Source organism: Hemicordylus capensis, chromosome 3 (genome assembly GCF_027244095.1).
Source record: "Hemicordylus capensis ecotype Gifberg chromosome 3, rHemCap1.1.pri, whole genome shotgun sequence".
In the NCBI taxonomy this organism is placed as follows: domain Eukaryota; kingdom Metazoa; phylum Chordata; class Lepidosauria; order Squamata; family Cordylidae; genus Hemicordylus; species Hemicordylus capensis.
The window spans coordinates 87,316,781-87,333,351 of record NC_069659.1 but is presented as its reverse complement, the minus strand read 5'-3'; the positions used below and the strand labels follow the sequence as shown (position 1 = coordinate 87,333,351).

At 40.2% G+C, this 16,571-nt stretch overlaps 1 protein-coding gene across 1 annotated transcript in view; it reads right to left on the bottom strand.

Annotated features, from left to right (window-relative positions):
• The window catches only part of HUNK (hormonally up-regulated Neu-associated kinase), a 100,864-nt gene that overhangs the window by 31,964 nt on the left and 52,329 nt on the right, over positions 1-16,571 (bottom strand). The window contains exons 3-5 of the mRNA XM_053310091.1: positions 10,847-10,902; positions 7,813-7,948; positions 4,671-4,798 (exon numbers count right to left, since the gene is read on the bottom strand). Of these exons, the coding sequence (XP_053166066.1) occupies positions 4,671-4,798; positions 7,813-7,948; positions 10,847-10,902 (320 nt within the window). The remainder of the gene's footprint in view (positions 1-4,670; positions 4,799-7,812; positions 7,949-10,846; positions 10,903-16,571) is intronic.

The following is a 16,571-nucleotide window of genomic DNA, read 5'->3' as shown; positions in this document are numbered from 1 at the left end:
AGGAGAGCTTTGCTGGTGCACCAACAATCCTTGGGCTGGCCCTGGAGGGGTGGGGCTTCTGCGTGCATCAGCATGGAGCGGGGGGAAGCTTCAGAGTGCTCGGTCATGATCAAGCATCTCCAGGAAGTTTTTCAGCTTTTAGTTTGCATCTCCTCGGGACTGGAGGTGTGCATTGCATTTTCACTGCACACTGGAGTGTAGCCTGATTTATATCTGGGGTAAAAAAAATCCACTTTTTACATCGGTTTTTGGGGGCAACTTTGAACTCGCAGTAAAGCCTTGCAATAAAGCCTGCTGTATGGGAAAGCTCCAGTTTAAGCATGCCTGGACAGGGCTCATGTTGGTAGCAGGCAACAGTATGAAAATGCTTCATACAATGGATCAGTGCAATGATCCACATCAGTGATTCTGAACGTTTGGGTCCCCAGATGTAATTGGACTTCAACTCCCATAATTCCCAACCAAAGGCCACTGGGGCTGGGGATTATGGGAGTTGAAGTCCAATAACATCTGGGGACCCACACGTTGAGAAACCCTGATCCACATCATGTGGCTGGTGCATGGAGCAGCTGCCACATGGAGAATCTTTTAAAAAGCTTTCCTAAAACTCCATCATCACAAGTCATATATGACCTCATCACAAACTCAAAATTATTCACCCAAATAGTCCATATGGAAGACAAGGGGAATTATCCTTTTCTAGGGAAGAGTGTGCAGAATCCAGAAAACATTGTACCTTCTATATTTGAGTAATGCCTCCTGTATATTCAGTTATATGCTGAAGTGCTAGACAAGGAGTATGGGAAATTCCCATGTGGGTATATATTTGCATGTTTTTCATGCAATTGTTACATGAGGACCTAGCATAATTTTATTTATTTATTTATTTTTACATTTATATCCTGCTCTTCCTCCAAGGAGCCCAGAGCGGTATACTACATACTTGAGTTTCTCCTCACAACAACCCTGTGAAGTAGGTTAGGCTGAGAGAGAAGTAACTGGCCCAGAGTCACACAGCTAGTATCATGGCCGAATGGGGATTTGAACTCGGGTCTCTCTGGTCCTAGTCCAGCACCCTAACCACTACACCACGCTGGCATAATTGCTGCCTATGCTGCTATCTGCATCAAGGAAGTTAACAATGTCAGCTGGCAACTGAAGCAGCATTCTGATCTTGCTTGTTAAAGCCTCTTCTGTTTTTAACACATTTGCTAGAAGCAGCAAAACATTTCTGAAATATTAATTATGATTTGTTCATCCCTTACAAATGCCAACATCTCTATTTAATGCATCATGGATTTTGCTGAATGGACCGCACTCTCACACACTACTGAGATCCTGTTTTTCAGACTTGATCACTGGGGTACAGTTTCCACAAGCAAAACAACAATAAATCTATAGGATGTACATTTTGAATGGAATTCTGCATCTTTCTATTTCTAACAATTTATCTTTCTATTTCTAACAATTTTCTATTTCTAGCAATTTCTAACAGAGAAGTGGGAGGGCCCCAAAATAGAACGGGTATGAGGTTAAACTCTATATGAACAATCATTTTGGAGGTGCTCCACTAACCCTTCATTTTCTTGTTGCACATGGAATACATCAGAAGCTCAGCAGTCTTTAAAAAAAACCAAAAAAAAAAACCAAAAACCAACCACCCCTACCCTGAAACCATGAATTAGTTTGAGGTTACAGCCAAGTTCTACAATTCTGGAATTCAGCCCATCTAAAATCAGTAACAGAATGGCTATGCTCCCTAAAAGGCTTTGTGGAGAGCCTTCTTCAAGAAGAAAGCCTGAATACTGAATGTGTTGTTGCTCATTTGCCATATTATTGTTTCTAAATTGCATGTTTATTGAAATTTGTAACCTTTGCATATAACTTAATATGTTGGTGACAGAACAATTTTCTAAAGGTAAATGGTTATGTAAACTTATATCCTGAGGTTTATTTTTTTAATCTCTTCTAGATATCCTTAAATTTATCTTCCAATTATCCCAAGAGAAAGAAAGAAATCCAAGATTTTCCATCTCTGATATAAAGACTTCCCTATTGCAGCACTGTATTGTGTACCAAAATTCATGTTGTTTACTGACACAAGGTCTAAGCAGCAAGAAGAGATATCATATTAAATCACTGTTTGCCAAGTCACTGAATGTTGCTTGAAATCAAGACTTGAGGTATAATGTTATGAAACATGACATAAAGGCTAGCATAGTTAAGTCTGCACCATTAATTTTGTGCATCTAGAAAGTATAAAGTAATACTGCCAGCACTGTACTGCCGTAATGCTGAACAGGCAAAAATGGCATAACAGTGAAAGAATGAGGCTGTTCACATGAGCAGCCAGGGCTGGGATCGGCAAGGCTTTCACCTGGTTTAAGGGCATGAGTATACCCTTAACCCCTGGTTTGGGGCCATGGGTGAATGGGCTGCAGACAGCTTGTACACACACACAGAGCTGGGTGGTAAGAATGCCCAGATGAGGGAGGATCCCTTAAGAGTGGCAGAGCTTCTAAAAACCACTTGATCATGTGTGGCGAGGCAAGCAGGAGACTGCCTCCCCACCAGCCCTCTGCCTCGCCGGCAGTTTGGGTCATGTGCATGACCTTAATGTGTAATTCATGAACTTGCCAAAAGTCACTTCTTAATTCTGGACTTAGCTGTTTATTTTTTGGTTGTAAATGTGCTCATATTTACTAACCACTCCTGACATGAATGAATGAATGAATGAATGACTCTTAATGAAGACAACAAAAAATATTTCTGTTTACTTCTTTGACTCACTGAAGGCTATTCTCATCCATATAAACATCTGAAGAATTTGGCTAACGGAATCACTCCAGTTATAGTAGTTTTCAGAAACAAAGCACATTTAGTCAGGTTAGCTCTAAAATACTACTGCCATCAAGGTACACAATAGATGATCCAGTAAGGCAGAGCTTTATGACTTCAAAATGCTAATTCACAGCTTGCCACACCAAACAAGACTAGGGATGTGCACGAACCAGTTCAGAGGCCCTTTTACGGACCTCTGAACTGGTTCGAAGGTCAGGCGATTCGGCGGTGGGGGGTTACCTTTAAGGAGCAGGGAGGGTGCTCTTACCCCCTCCCCCGGCCATGTTACCTCCATCTTACCCCCTCCACCGGTGCTGTGATTAAAATGGACCAGTGGGGTGGCAGCATACATCCTTGCCTCCCTGGTGCATATCGGACCAGAAGGGCCCAGTGTGCTCACACACATTGCACACATGCGCACCAGGCACCAGTTGCACACATGCGCACCAGTCCAATGTGAACCGGGGGTGGCAAGGAGGTATGTTGCTGCCCTGCGGGACCATTTTTAATCACAGTGCCGGCAGAGAAAACATGGCGGGGAGAGCACCCTCCCTGCTCCTTAAAGATAACCCCTGCTGTCAATCCAGCCGTCGCTAGTTCCGTGCACATCCCTAAACAAGATATCATAAACAGATCCTTTCAGATGCCTTAACATTGTAATCTCTGCTAACCTTCTACTGAAACTAAGCATGGGATGAGAAAAATGGATAACATGAATTTCACAACATGTAGCATAATCACAGCATACAAAAGGCTCATTTCTCTAAAGCCAACAAGAATTTCGCCAATACTCTCAATACAATAGGGTAGCCCAAAGTTCCACTATGGTGTAATGCAATCCATGTATTTTTGCATGTAACAGAGTTTATCACTGGAACAGTGCTGAATATATTTTAGTCAACATAAATGGCAACTTCCAGTAAATCTCCAATAAATATCAAATACCAAGTATACTGTATCCAGTATAAACTGCAGGTTGCTGGATCTCAGCTCACTTATAAAGTTCTACTGCATGGCTATTTCCCAAGAAAATGCACCTCATGCGAATAATACTGAACAAGAAGATCCAATTACAAGCTCTAAAACAGAGCCTTTGTTTAAATCTCCTCAGACAAAAAGACAGAGACTGATGTTGAGGAATATGTAACTGGAATGGATTTCACAATAAATAGCAGCCATATGATTTATGACTTCTACCATTGTGTGAAAGCTGGAGGTGGGAAGTTTCCTCAGGGCTCAGTCAGTCACACACAAATATAGGCAAGGTAATCTTTTGTAATAATTCACTTCTACAGTGAGAATTGGGTTAAATGAATTGTAAAGAATCTTAGCTGTAGACTACAGGCCAGTTCAGACAATAATCCAACTGGCACATCGCCTCTCCTGACTCAGCATGCTGTCCGCACTGTTTTACTACAACTTTAATGTAATAATTAAACAGCATGTTGTGGGGCCATACAATTAGGTCGACAGGGGGCCGAATGACAGGTAGGGGAAGATATGCACATCCACACTTCTTCCCCCACATGTTTTGGACGGGTTGGCAGATATATTGTCTGAACAGCCCAATAAGATTTATTCCTGAGCAGCTCAGCTGTGTATCTTCTGATTCATCAAATTAAACACTGGAAGTCCTATCCGTGGTACTTCATGACTGAGCAAATGTGCATTACAGGCCACATGTTCATTAGGCAAATTAATTTGAGTTCTCCCCACTCCCCGCCACCACCCAAAGCCTTTGCCCAAAGGAAACAAAAATAATCTGTGCATAATGTTTTGTGAGGGTTGTAGGGACTAAAAATGGAACAACAAGTAGCTGCATTATTTACCTGTAGAAAGCTGAGTAGGGAAAGGATTCATTTCTTTATCCACCATTTTCTGGTACAAAGCTCTCAGACTGAATGGTTCCACAGTAAAAGGCAGTGTCCCAGTCAGCATTGCATACATATTCACACCACTGTAAAAGAAGAGTGACGGAGGAAACAGTCACGATAAAAAATAATAATCTACTGTATTGCAAGGTATCCAAAGAACAAATTAGGATTACTGTCAGTGGCTATAGTTTGTGAAACATATGAAGCTGCTACTGAGTCAGACCATTAGTCCGTCTAGTTCAGCATTATCTATATGACTGGGAGCAAGTCTTCAGAGCCTCCGATAGGGACCCTACTCTTCTGCCTGATATACTAACTGGAGATGTCAGGGATTGAACCTGAGACCTCCTGGATACAAAGTATGCACTTTGGCCTGGAACTATGGCCCCTTCCAGCGTGGCACAAGAGCTCTCACCTTCACATTCAGCATTTAACTCTGCTATACAAGGTAATGTTGAACATGCACAGAATCATCTATCTACTAAAAAGGCTTCTGCTGAATTCTGTCGCGGATTCACCCATTCACACAGTTGTTTGGATGAGTGCTCTTCTGCTTAACAGCTCAGCTACACTTTCCAGATTTCTTTTGATGTATAGGGCTACATCAGTGCTTCTGCACTTGAGCTATCACCGAATTTTTTTAAACAGTTGCAAAGCAGTGCAGGTAGATAGGAGGCGTTTTTGCATCATTTGCTAATGTCACTGATGTGGTAACAATTTATCTAAGAGGTGCCTGCTAATATCCTCATAACCTCCTTCAACATAGCAACTGCATCTGTGTCCCACTTTTCATGCTCATCCAGAGAGGCATAGGAGTCACTCTCCTGCTGGGCAGTCCTAGGGGCATGGGATTGAACCATCACGGGATTGCAGCAATCCTAGTAGCATGATGTGTGCATGAAGGGGGCCTTAGGAATGATAGTGCTAACTGAGAGGGTTGGTGGGGAGGGCTGCATTTTTGTAGTAACAACATGTTGCCATTTCCATGCTAGAAAAATATGGGATCTCCATGACAGATGTCCAGCCTGGAAGGATAGTTTCTGGATTTCCCCATGCTAGTGTCATAATAAATGAACTCTGTGGAGAGAAGAAATCTGGATTCCCCACAGCAAGGCTAACACACACACACACACACACACACACACACACACTCCTCTATCATCACAACACTCCTACTATCTAGAGGAGCCTTAAACGCGTCAGTAAAACTTTAGCTTCTCAGGATATAAACAATTTGTTGCATAAAGGGTCATATTTGAATGCTCAAGAATAAATTCTGATTTGAAAACTTCACTGTTTATTTCAAATGATAAGAAATGCTGAAATCATATCCCATTCAATAAGTCACATATACGATGAGACAGAAGCCGAGTGGCTTCAGATGCCACATAATGCAGGGAAATAGGAAGTGCAACAGACTTGCAAGTTATGTGTTATTACTGTTATGAAATCTATATCCTGTCCTTCCTCCAAGGATGACCTCCACAGTCATCTAGCCCCCAAATTTACCCTCATAAGAGTCTTTTGTGGTGTGCTAAGCTGACAGACAGTGACTGGCCCAAAATTGCCCAATAAACTACATGACTGAGTGAGGATTTAAACCCAGGTCTCCTTGGTCAAACACTCTAACCACTACACCAGATCACATTCAAAGCCAATGAAGAGCTGTTTCAAAATTTAAAGGGGTGTTGCACTTAGGATGTGCATACACAGGCTGAGTTCAGATGTACACGATAACCACAGTTATAACTGGCCGAGGTTGTAACTGCAGTATGCCCGAACGAGTGAAACCATGGTTATGTTCCAAAAGCTAACTCCAGTTTGCCTCGTCAAACTCCAATTGGAACCTTCGGTTATCTCTTAAGTTTCGCCGCCAATGTAGGTTTTGCTGCTGAAGATGCTGACTCAACTATAACTGCAGTTTCATGCCTATTCCAAATTCCAATCACAGAGGCAGCTAGGATGTGCCTTGGCAGCTGGGCAGTAGAGAGAGGCTCCCCTTGCCTTCAACTGGAGTTTGGTTGGCCACAGTTTGGTGAATGTCTGCAGCAGAATTTGTAGTTAAGAACTGAAACCTCAGCCATGCTTAACTCCAGTTAACTTGTACGTCTGTACTGGGCCAGTGATTATAAACAAAGCTGACCCTACACTGAGCAGGTACAAACCCCGAAGGACTTAAGTCAGTGTAAGAGAAGGTATGATATTCTACAAAACAGCAAACTCTGCAGATGATCATGCTGAGTGAAAACATACCTTCCCTAAATTAATTGGTGCAGGATGTTATTGCTGGAGAAGGTTGAAGGGCATACTGGAAAATGGTGGCATTCTCTTTGTCTGAATTCAAGTCACAGTAAGAGCTCCTTCTTTCTGCAGTTCCAGCTCACTGCAAATGGATGACCCTATGTTGGAGTGACCAATTAAGGAGCGGTATGAAAGTTTCACTTTGGATTTTCTCATAGCACTGGGACTGTAAATTGGGCTCCAATTCAAAGCTCTCAAAAGCAGCTACTTGCAAAAAAAGAGTTCCTGAAGGTTAAAACTCATCTCTGTTCTAACTACACTGAGATCAATGGAATGAATTCTAATAGTACAAGACAGTATGAACAATTCCTGAAACGCCTCCAGTAATTCATCTTCATTATGTTGTGCTACACAGGATTCTTAGGACTTCCACTGCATAGATATAGAAAAATCTCTCCTGTCACTTCCTAAAAAAGCAAATTATTTTCTGAGTTTCTTCAGCTAATGCTTTTCTTCCTTTTATCACAGTGCTCCAAATACAAAGTCCTGGGTAACCTTTGACCCTTGCCTTACAGGCAGCTCTAGACTGACTTTGAGAAGCTCCAGAGATCAAAGCAAACTATTCACAATAGATTGCAATTGCTGCATCATCCTATGCTTGGAAAGTCCTTAGCACATTGCAAAGTGATGCCAACACTAACAAAGTATACTAACTGGCACTGTAATTTATTTTCCAACATAGGAAATTCTTTTTTATTAGCAGCTCCAGTTAGAACTTTATGTTGCTGCTAACATAAAGATAAAACCAACAAACAAAAAGGAGCCATGTATAGGTTTTTCAATTTAAGTCACTCACATGGACCAAACGTCTATTTTGGGACCGTATTTTTTCCTTGCAAGCAGTTCTGGTGCTGCGTAGGCTGGACTGCCACACTGTGTGCTGAATGGGTCAGAGTAACCCAAGATACTTGCACAGTTGCTCAAGCCAAAGTCTGTAAAATAATAACAATAATAATAAAACAAACAAGCAGACCTTTAAACACTGCACTGCAACAACAAAAACCTCCAAATACCAGTGTTCAACTGCCATCAACATGATTTGATTTGCCTGTTTAAAAGGTTCTGTGTTTAGTTAAGTGGTCTAAGTTGATCCACGCTTCTTAAAATGTGTAGTGACATGTGAATCTAGGGGAAATTTAAATTTAAAATGAATTTAGACAGGAATGGAATAACGCCTATGAAAAAAAAATTACATTGTGAGCTCGTGTCTCAGTCAATGTACATAAAATAACTTTCTGCTTGGTTGGTGAAGTTATCTGAGAGAAAGGTGAGAAGAGATGTCACACGTCGTAGTCCCTGGGTGAAATCCTGCAGTCTCTGCATAGGTACAACAATGTGTAGAGCTGCGTCCTAGAACTTAGTATAGCTTTCCGTCTCCTCCTGAACCTCTTTTCATGAGCTACCTCTGTTCCAGGCTGCTACCATCCCGCTGGGCATGCACATTTCCCCCCCAGCACTCTGGTGCAGAGGATACACATGGGCCCTGGTGAAGAATGGACCTGATACAAACTTTATGAAGGCAGGGACATTTCTCCTGAATTCAGTATGTTGTTTTTGAATATAGTTTTTGAGCAGGTAAGCAAACCTCTCGTGATGGGAAAGGGTTTCTTAAAGGCTTCCCATTGGAGCATAAAATGATAACTGAGGAACTATATTAGCATTTTTAGAACCTTTACCCTTATTAAAAATATGCTGTTTGTTAGGAAAGGGTATTAATTGTCATTTCATTTGAGACACATAACTGAATACAATCTGCTTTGTTTTTAGGCTTTTGCCATTGTGTGGAGCTGATGAAAGACTATTTCAATGTTATATAGCTCAAGCAAGATCTAAACATCTTCCTACACCACCCACCATAAGACGCATCCTTATGCAGCTGAATCAAGTGGAAAACAGTTCTGGAACTTTTTTAGCTTCCTAGTTTTACTTGTGTATATATGAGAGGCTGACATCCAGTCTAATGAAGCACTGGTGCTATAAGAGAAGCATAGTCTCTAGCACCAGTGCTTCTGAAGAGTTCCCAACTGCACCAGTGCTTGTGAAGGGAGTGGGTGGGGTAGGAATTTCAACAACTTCCCTTCCCCTTCCCCTGGAAGTGCTCTTTTTCACCGAAACATATGTCCCTGCGGGTTGGGCAACCCTCAGGGTCATATTTTTGGGTGCTTCTGGGGGAAAGAGAGGTTGTTGAAATTTCCCTACACTACATGAGAAGTGGAGATGAGTTAATTGAATGCTTCAGAAGCACTATTGCTTATCCCATAATACCAGTGCTTCGTTACTCTGGATGTCAGCCAATGTCTCTAGTTAGATAGATGTCAGCTTTATGTACTGTTTGATTATCCAACACCCAACAACAAGAACATTATAGATATTCTTTTAAGCCTATCAGCTGTTGTCAGTACAACTTTGCAAACCATCTGCTCTCACTTAGCCATTAAAGTCAGTTATTGCTGATGAATGATTCATGATAATTTTTCAATATGCTGTTAACCCTTACCTTTTACAATGCAAAGTTACACACTCCTCTAATTTCCCAAGGTTAGTTTTTAGTTAAATAAAAAGAAAACAATTAAAGGCGAATTTTTACCCACAATGCATAATCAGCTTGTGGAATTCTCTGCCACAAGATGTGGTGACAGCCAACAACCTACATGGCTTTAAGAGGGGTTTGCATAACTTCATGGAGGAAAGGTCTATCATCAGCTACTAGTCGGAGGGCAGTAGGCCACCTCCAGCCTTTAAGGATGCCTCTGAGTACCAGTTGCAGGGGAGTAACAGCAGGAGGGAATGCATGCCCTCAATTCCTGCCTGTGGCTTTCCGCAGCATCTGGTGGGCCACTGTGCGAAACAGGATGCTGGACTAGATGGGCCTTGGGCCTGATCCAGCAGGGCTGTTCTTATGTACTCCAAATACTCAACACCTTAAATAGTCTATACAGTCTAAACATTCAGAAGCAGTCCCATACACTATTTGTGTAGTTCACAATGCCATAGTCACAGATTCTCTGGCCTAGTTTTAGGTAACAGTTTTCGTCACCTCTAAGGTGATGAAGCCTCTCTCTTGGTGCAGTAGTCATCTGGCTTCTACCCTGTATCCAGACTCACTGCTGATAAAAAATGTGTAGGCATAGAATTAAATACATAAGCAGATGTTCCCTTGTAAAAGGAACATTTTATTTTCAATGTCACAATCAGAATGGGAGTTAAGAAGATGAGTAAGCGACGATATTTGCAGAATGTGGAATATGTGCTCAAATTGCAGCTGATAAGCAGCTATACAATCAGGGGGCCATTGACAATTTTAATAAAAGGCTTCTCAACCAATGTCTCATTCTAATTTTTTCAGATGAGTATATTGATGGTGTACTATGCAGGATTTTGCCTCTTGCTGTGTGACTGAAGAACCCTAATTGACTGCAGCAGAGGCAGAAGCCTCTGGAAACCCTTAAACCTGTATGAGACAAAAATCTAAGCAAAATGTGGAATGGCCTCTTCCCATCTCTACTATTGTCTGGCTCCTATTAATAAGGCTTCTACAAGGAAAGGCAATGAATATCAGAACTTTGAAGTAATAAGCCAATCAAATTAAAAATGGTTATTTCCCACATTATATACTGCATTAGCCAATTTAAGTGATTTATTAAAGATGTCTTATTTCCAAATGTATTATTCAGGATTCCTTGAAATAGTTTCCATATACTTAGGTCTTCAATACTTCTGCTGCTTTCCTCACCATTACATATTGTCACATGGTGTGTTATGAAATACCAATGTCCTTTTATATCATCAGAGAGTTATCAATCATTAGAATTGCTACGTAAGTTTCATACCAATAAGCTTAATATTGTTGTCTTCATCCAGTAAGAGATTTTCTATCTTCAAATCTCTGAAATACACAAAATATATTTAATGATAATTGAAACAGCCAAGCTTTTAATATTTTTAACTAATGCTATTTTTCATTGAACTCACATTTTGGGCAGTATAGAAATGTGATAGATAGATAGATAGATAGATAGATAGATAGATAGATAGATAGATAGATAGATAGACAGATTGTTGGTCTGACTTATTTTTTCTAATACAAAATATTGCCAAGACACTTTCTTAGTGATTGGCAATAGGAGCAATAAACAATGAGCAGACTCCAAATTAATTAGCTATAAGCACCACTGAAATAAATGAGACTAATTAATAATGAAAAACTCAAGTCCCATTGGCCGGCATCACCACTAATGCTGCGGAGGCATCATGTTCAAAGTATCTCTGCAGCATTTATGAAACCAGAGTCCTGCTGTGAAAACGGGGTGGGATCTCTCTTTTCAATCTCTCCTTCCCCCGGAAGTGTTCTTTACCACTCCTAAATCTGTCAGAGATATATGATTGATTGATTAAGTGCCGTAAAGTCGGTGATGACTCTTAGCGACCACATAGATAGATGCTCTCCAGGATTATCTGTCTTCAACTTGGCCTTTAAGGTGTCTCAGTAGTGCATTCATTGCTGTCATAACTGAGTGATCGACCTTGCTGTTGGTCATCCTCTTCTTCTCTTTCCTTCAACTTGCCCCAGCATTATGGACTTCTCAAGGGAGCTGGATCTTCGCATAATGTGTCCAAAGTATGATTGTTTGAGCCTGGTCATTTGTGCCTTGAGTGAAAATTCTGGATTGATTTGTTCTATGATCCATATGTTTGTTTTCCTGGCTGTCTATGGTATCCTCAAAAGTCTTATCCAGCACCAAAGTTTGAAAGCATTAATAATTTTTCTATCTTGTGTCTCCAAAGTCCAGCTTTCACATCCATAGAGTGTCACAGAAAAAACCATTGTCCAAACGAATCTAATATTTGTAGGTATAGACACATCACGACATCTAAATATCCTTTCCAAGGCCTTTATTGCAACCCTACCAAGTGCTAGTCTACAGCATATTTCTTGACTGCTGGATCCTTTACTGTTGATGGTCGACCCTAAAAGGCAGAAGTTATCCACTACTTCTATGTAGATATATACAGGGGTGTTAAAGAGCACTTTTGACAGTGGCCATAATCACCCCCTGCACGCACAGTATTACTAAACTGGATTACTAAACTCTGGGTTACTAAACTGTGGAGGCGCTTTGTCCGCAGTACCTCCACTCCATTAGTGGAGTGGCACTATTAATTAGGTGGCCATTAATTTCAATGAGATGTTGTCATGATTCACTTTAGAAGTGCCCATTATGCATAGTATAAGTGGAATTAATTGTAATATAGTTTAGGTAACTACTTACAGGGGCGGAATACTTGAAACCAACTTGACACTGACTAAATACTACTTGTCATACAATTAGAACTCCAGTTATTTTGAAGAGCAAAACATGGTGATGATTTATGGTCATTTTAATGAAAACAGTTTATGGTCACTCTCAGAGAAGTTAGGTGGTCTCTTATTTAAAGATAACTACCATCTTCTATTATTATCAGATGGCTAAAATGGCAGTATTGGTTGTTAACTCTTTTGACAGGGATCAGTCAACTAGACCAGCCATATGCACCAGTCTTTTTGCAGCAAACAGACCATGTGGTGAATCAGTGAAGATTCAGGGGGGAAAGACGCAATGGAAAATCATATTCATAGGAAGGTACGAGTTCCTCTCTGACCATTCTAAGCACATTGTGTGTGTGTGTGTGTGTGTGTGTGTGTGCGCGCGCACACACACACACACACACACACATACACACACATTAAGATCTGCCAGTGAGGCCCTGTTGTGAGCTCTGTCAGCACAAGAGGTCAAGTCTACGAGGGCTCATATCAGGGCCTTTTCAGTTGCTTCCCATAAATATTGGCATTTCCTCCCGGGAGATTTGCTTGAGCCTGACATTTCAAGATTTTAGAGAAAGAGCAAACATATTTCAGTTGTTGAGAGATTATCAACATCAAAATTATTTTATCAAATCAGCACTTTAGAAATAAATAAATAAATTGGAAAGTGGAACACTAATCTATTTCCCAATGCACAGGCAGTTGTCTAGTACAAGACCAGACCTCTACAGCTTCACACTGCATTTATCGGTTACAAAATGATACAAAAAAGCCAATCCCTTTAAAAAAGAGACTCTCTAATCAACTCCAACAATTTTTATAATGAGAATTCAGTTTTAATAGTTATGCATATTTCAGAAATATATGATTTATTATCTATATAATCAATCCTTTACTTGAAAAGAGATGCACTGTATAAGGATGAAATTCATATATCCATGATGTAAGCAAAAAGCATAAAAATATGGCTCACTGATTTCAAAGTAAAGTTTAGGCTATTTGTGACCTTGTGCAGTAAAAGTGGATTCTTAAGGCAGCTCTATGGAAGAAAAGTTTTCTTTGCATTTCAAAAGGGAATCGTTCTCAGCACTACAGATTTTTGACATAAATATTGCATCAGTAGTCAGACTACTTACACTTAAAATTAGTAGGATGAATGCTAGAAGAAATCAAGCAACGTGTACAAAGAAATAAAAACTAATACAGGTGAAACTCGGAAAATTAGAATATCATGCAAAAGTCCATTAATTTCAGTAATGCAAATTAAAAGTTGAAACTGATATATGAGACAGACGCATTACATGCAAAGCGAGATAAGTCAAGCCTTAATTTGTTATAATTGTGATGATCATGGCGTACAGCTCATGAAAACCCCAAATCCACAATCCCAGAAAATTAGAATATTACATGGAACCAAGAAGACAAGGATTGTAGAATAGAACAATATCGGACCTCTGAAAAGTATACAGTGTACTGTGCTTGATTGGCCAGCAAACTCGCCTGACCTGACCCCATAGAGAATCTATGGGGCATTGCCAAGAGAAGGATGAGAGACATGAGACCAAACAATGCAGAAGAGCTGAAGGCCGCTAATGAAGCATCCTGGTCTTCCATAACACCTCATCAGTGCCACAGGCTGATAGCATCCATGCCACGCCGCATTAAGGCAGTAATTGCTGCAAAAGGGACCCAAACCAAGTACTGAATACATATGCATGCTTATACTTTTCAGAGGTCCGATATTGTTCTATTCTTCAATCCTTGTCTTCTTGGTTCCATGTAATATTCTAATTTTCTGGGATTGTGGATTTGGGGTTTTCATGAGCTGTACGCCATGATCATCACAATTATAACAAATTAAGGCTTGACTTATCTCGCTTTGCATGTAATGTGTCTGTCTCATATATCAGTTTCACCTTTTAATTTGCATTACTGAAATTAATGGACTTTTGCACGATATTCTAATTTTCCGAGTTTCACCTGTATCTTCATCAGAGAATATGACCACAGCTGCTCAAGATGTTACTGTTTTGCATCATTTTTATTATTGTTTTATCTCCGGGGTCCTTGTAATGTACAAAATGGTTTACAAAAATGATCTTATACATCCTTTCAACACCCAGATGAGGTTCTATTGACACATTATTGCTTGAGTGCTGCCCAAAAGACCTCTTTCTGTGCACGGATAGCTCAGTATATTTTGTTGCCCTCCCAGTATCTTGTATGCAGAGGGAAGGGAGTAACTGTATTTCCTCCTCCAGAGTTTCCCCAATTCCAGCTCCCCTTCCCACAACCTCCCCATTTCATACAAGAGACTGGAATGAAGGAAAGGGGTTGCAATCTGAAAAACTTGGTGGAGGGGACACCTACTTTGATACTTGGGAACAACAGGTTTTGCAGCAGAGAAATTGTATTGCTCCTCCTCAGATCCAAGAGTTTCCCCAAATGGCCCTTTCCCTGCTCCACATGGTGATTGAACACAATTGCCCCAACCTTATTGTTGCATGGATCTAAGAAGAGGTAAATTGCCCTAGAAGATTTCCCCCAAAATCTTGGATCCCTAGGAATTCCATTTCTCCTGTACTGAAGTACTCCTGTATTTCATTAACAAATAAAGGACGAAGGAGAGTGGTAATTACCCACTATGAACATTGGGCATATGTTAAGCCATAAAGCTAATGTATTGATATAGTTTATAATGGTATGTTTCCAGTACAGCTGGTTGAGTTTTTCAGAACACTCTTTCACTAGCCGGGTGCTTGTGTTTATTATCTATTTATTTATATACCACTTTTAAACCAAAAAAAGTTCTAAAAGCAGTTTATCTAGAAGAAATATTATTATTGATTATGATGATGTTCCCTGCCCCCAAAGGACTCACAGTCTAAAAAGAAAGCCCAGGGAGACACCAGCAACAGTCACTGGAGAGAATAAGACCCAAGAATAGGTGATATTCTTGACTTTCATGGCCTAACACCCTATATTCATTACCTGAATAAGCAGGGGTCACTATTCGTTGAGCCACTTCTCTTGCTCTAGCAATAGCAATAAACTAACTGTATTCTGAAAAAGGCTTCAAAACATGTTTTCAATTTTGGTTTGTTTGTTTGTTTGTTTGTTTGTTTATTATTAAGATTTTTATACCACCCTTCCAAAAGGTTGATCTTAATATGTTATGAAAAGTGTTTTCTAATGTTATGGGAACCATCTCCTTTATCTCACTGCTCTAGATAGTTCAACTGCAATATTTTCTGATGCTGTTCCACCTCTTTTCAGAGCCTTTGCATAAGATGGATCCTTCTATAAAATGGCTGAAGCCTAGTTCAACTTCTGCCAGAAGACTGATGACAGGCAACATCTACCTATTGGATGGTTTAGCCTTCTTCTTCCTGTGTCCCCAGGAAAATCACAACAGTAATCTACACAAGGAGTGATCAGCCTCCGCTAGCCCGATTTTCTCCCATTGGGTGAATAGCCTCAGTGGCTTGTCTAAGGCCACCTCATGGCTAAGCAGCATTTGAACTTTGGTATCCCACGTCCAAGTGCAATCATGGCTGGTTAAATATATCCACAAACATTACTGGTCTTAGATGAAGATATGCATCTAATTCCACAATGAAAAAAATAGAGGGGAAAACAGATACACAGGAAGCTATCTTTGCTACTAGTACATTATGAAATTCATTTCCTTGACAAACTGACAGTAATTGCTCTGAATAGGACTGAATTTAGTTAAAATTACTTTAAAAGGGTTGTTGAGAATTTTCTGTGGGCTGCTATTGCAAGCACCAAGGCTTTCACTTCTTTGTTGTTGTCCTTACTCCCTTAGGAGGTTTAATATCCATCCTGGTTTTGACAGCATGAAGGCCTGTGGAAATACATTCTAAAAAGCGAAAGTTTCACCATCTACTGCCATTTGGGATTGTTTTCTTCTGTCAGAGGAAGAGATAATGATTACTACCTAATTCAGATTTGAGGTTATTGCTTCTACAGTTTTAACAACCAACCAGTCACATTCTAAAATTTACAATCCTTTTCAAAATGAGAATGAGCCACCCTATAGAAGCCAGGGCTGACATCAGAAACGGAGCAGAAATAAAGTACTTTTGGGTCCTCAGAATCTGTCACAGCAAATTTAATTAAGTGAAAGAAAGAAAATTAGCCAAGCTTTCAAAAATATTACTACAGCAAAACAAATATGGACAAATTGGTAGTCTTTGCAATATCATCTGGGAACAATCAATTTTAAA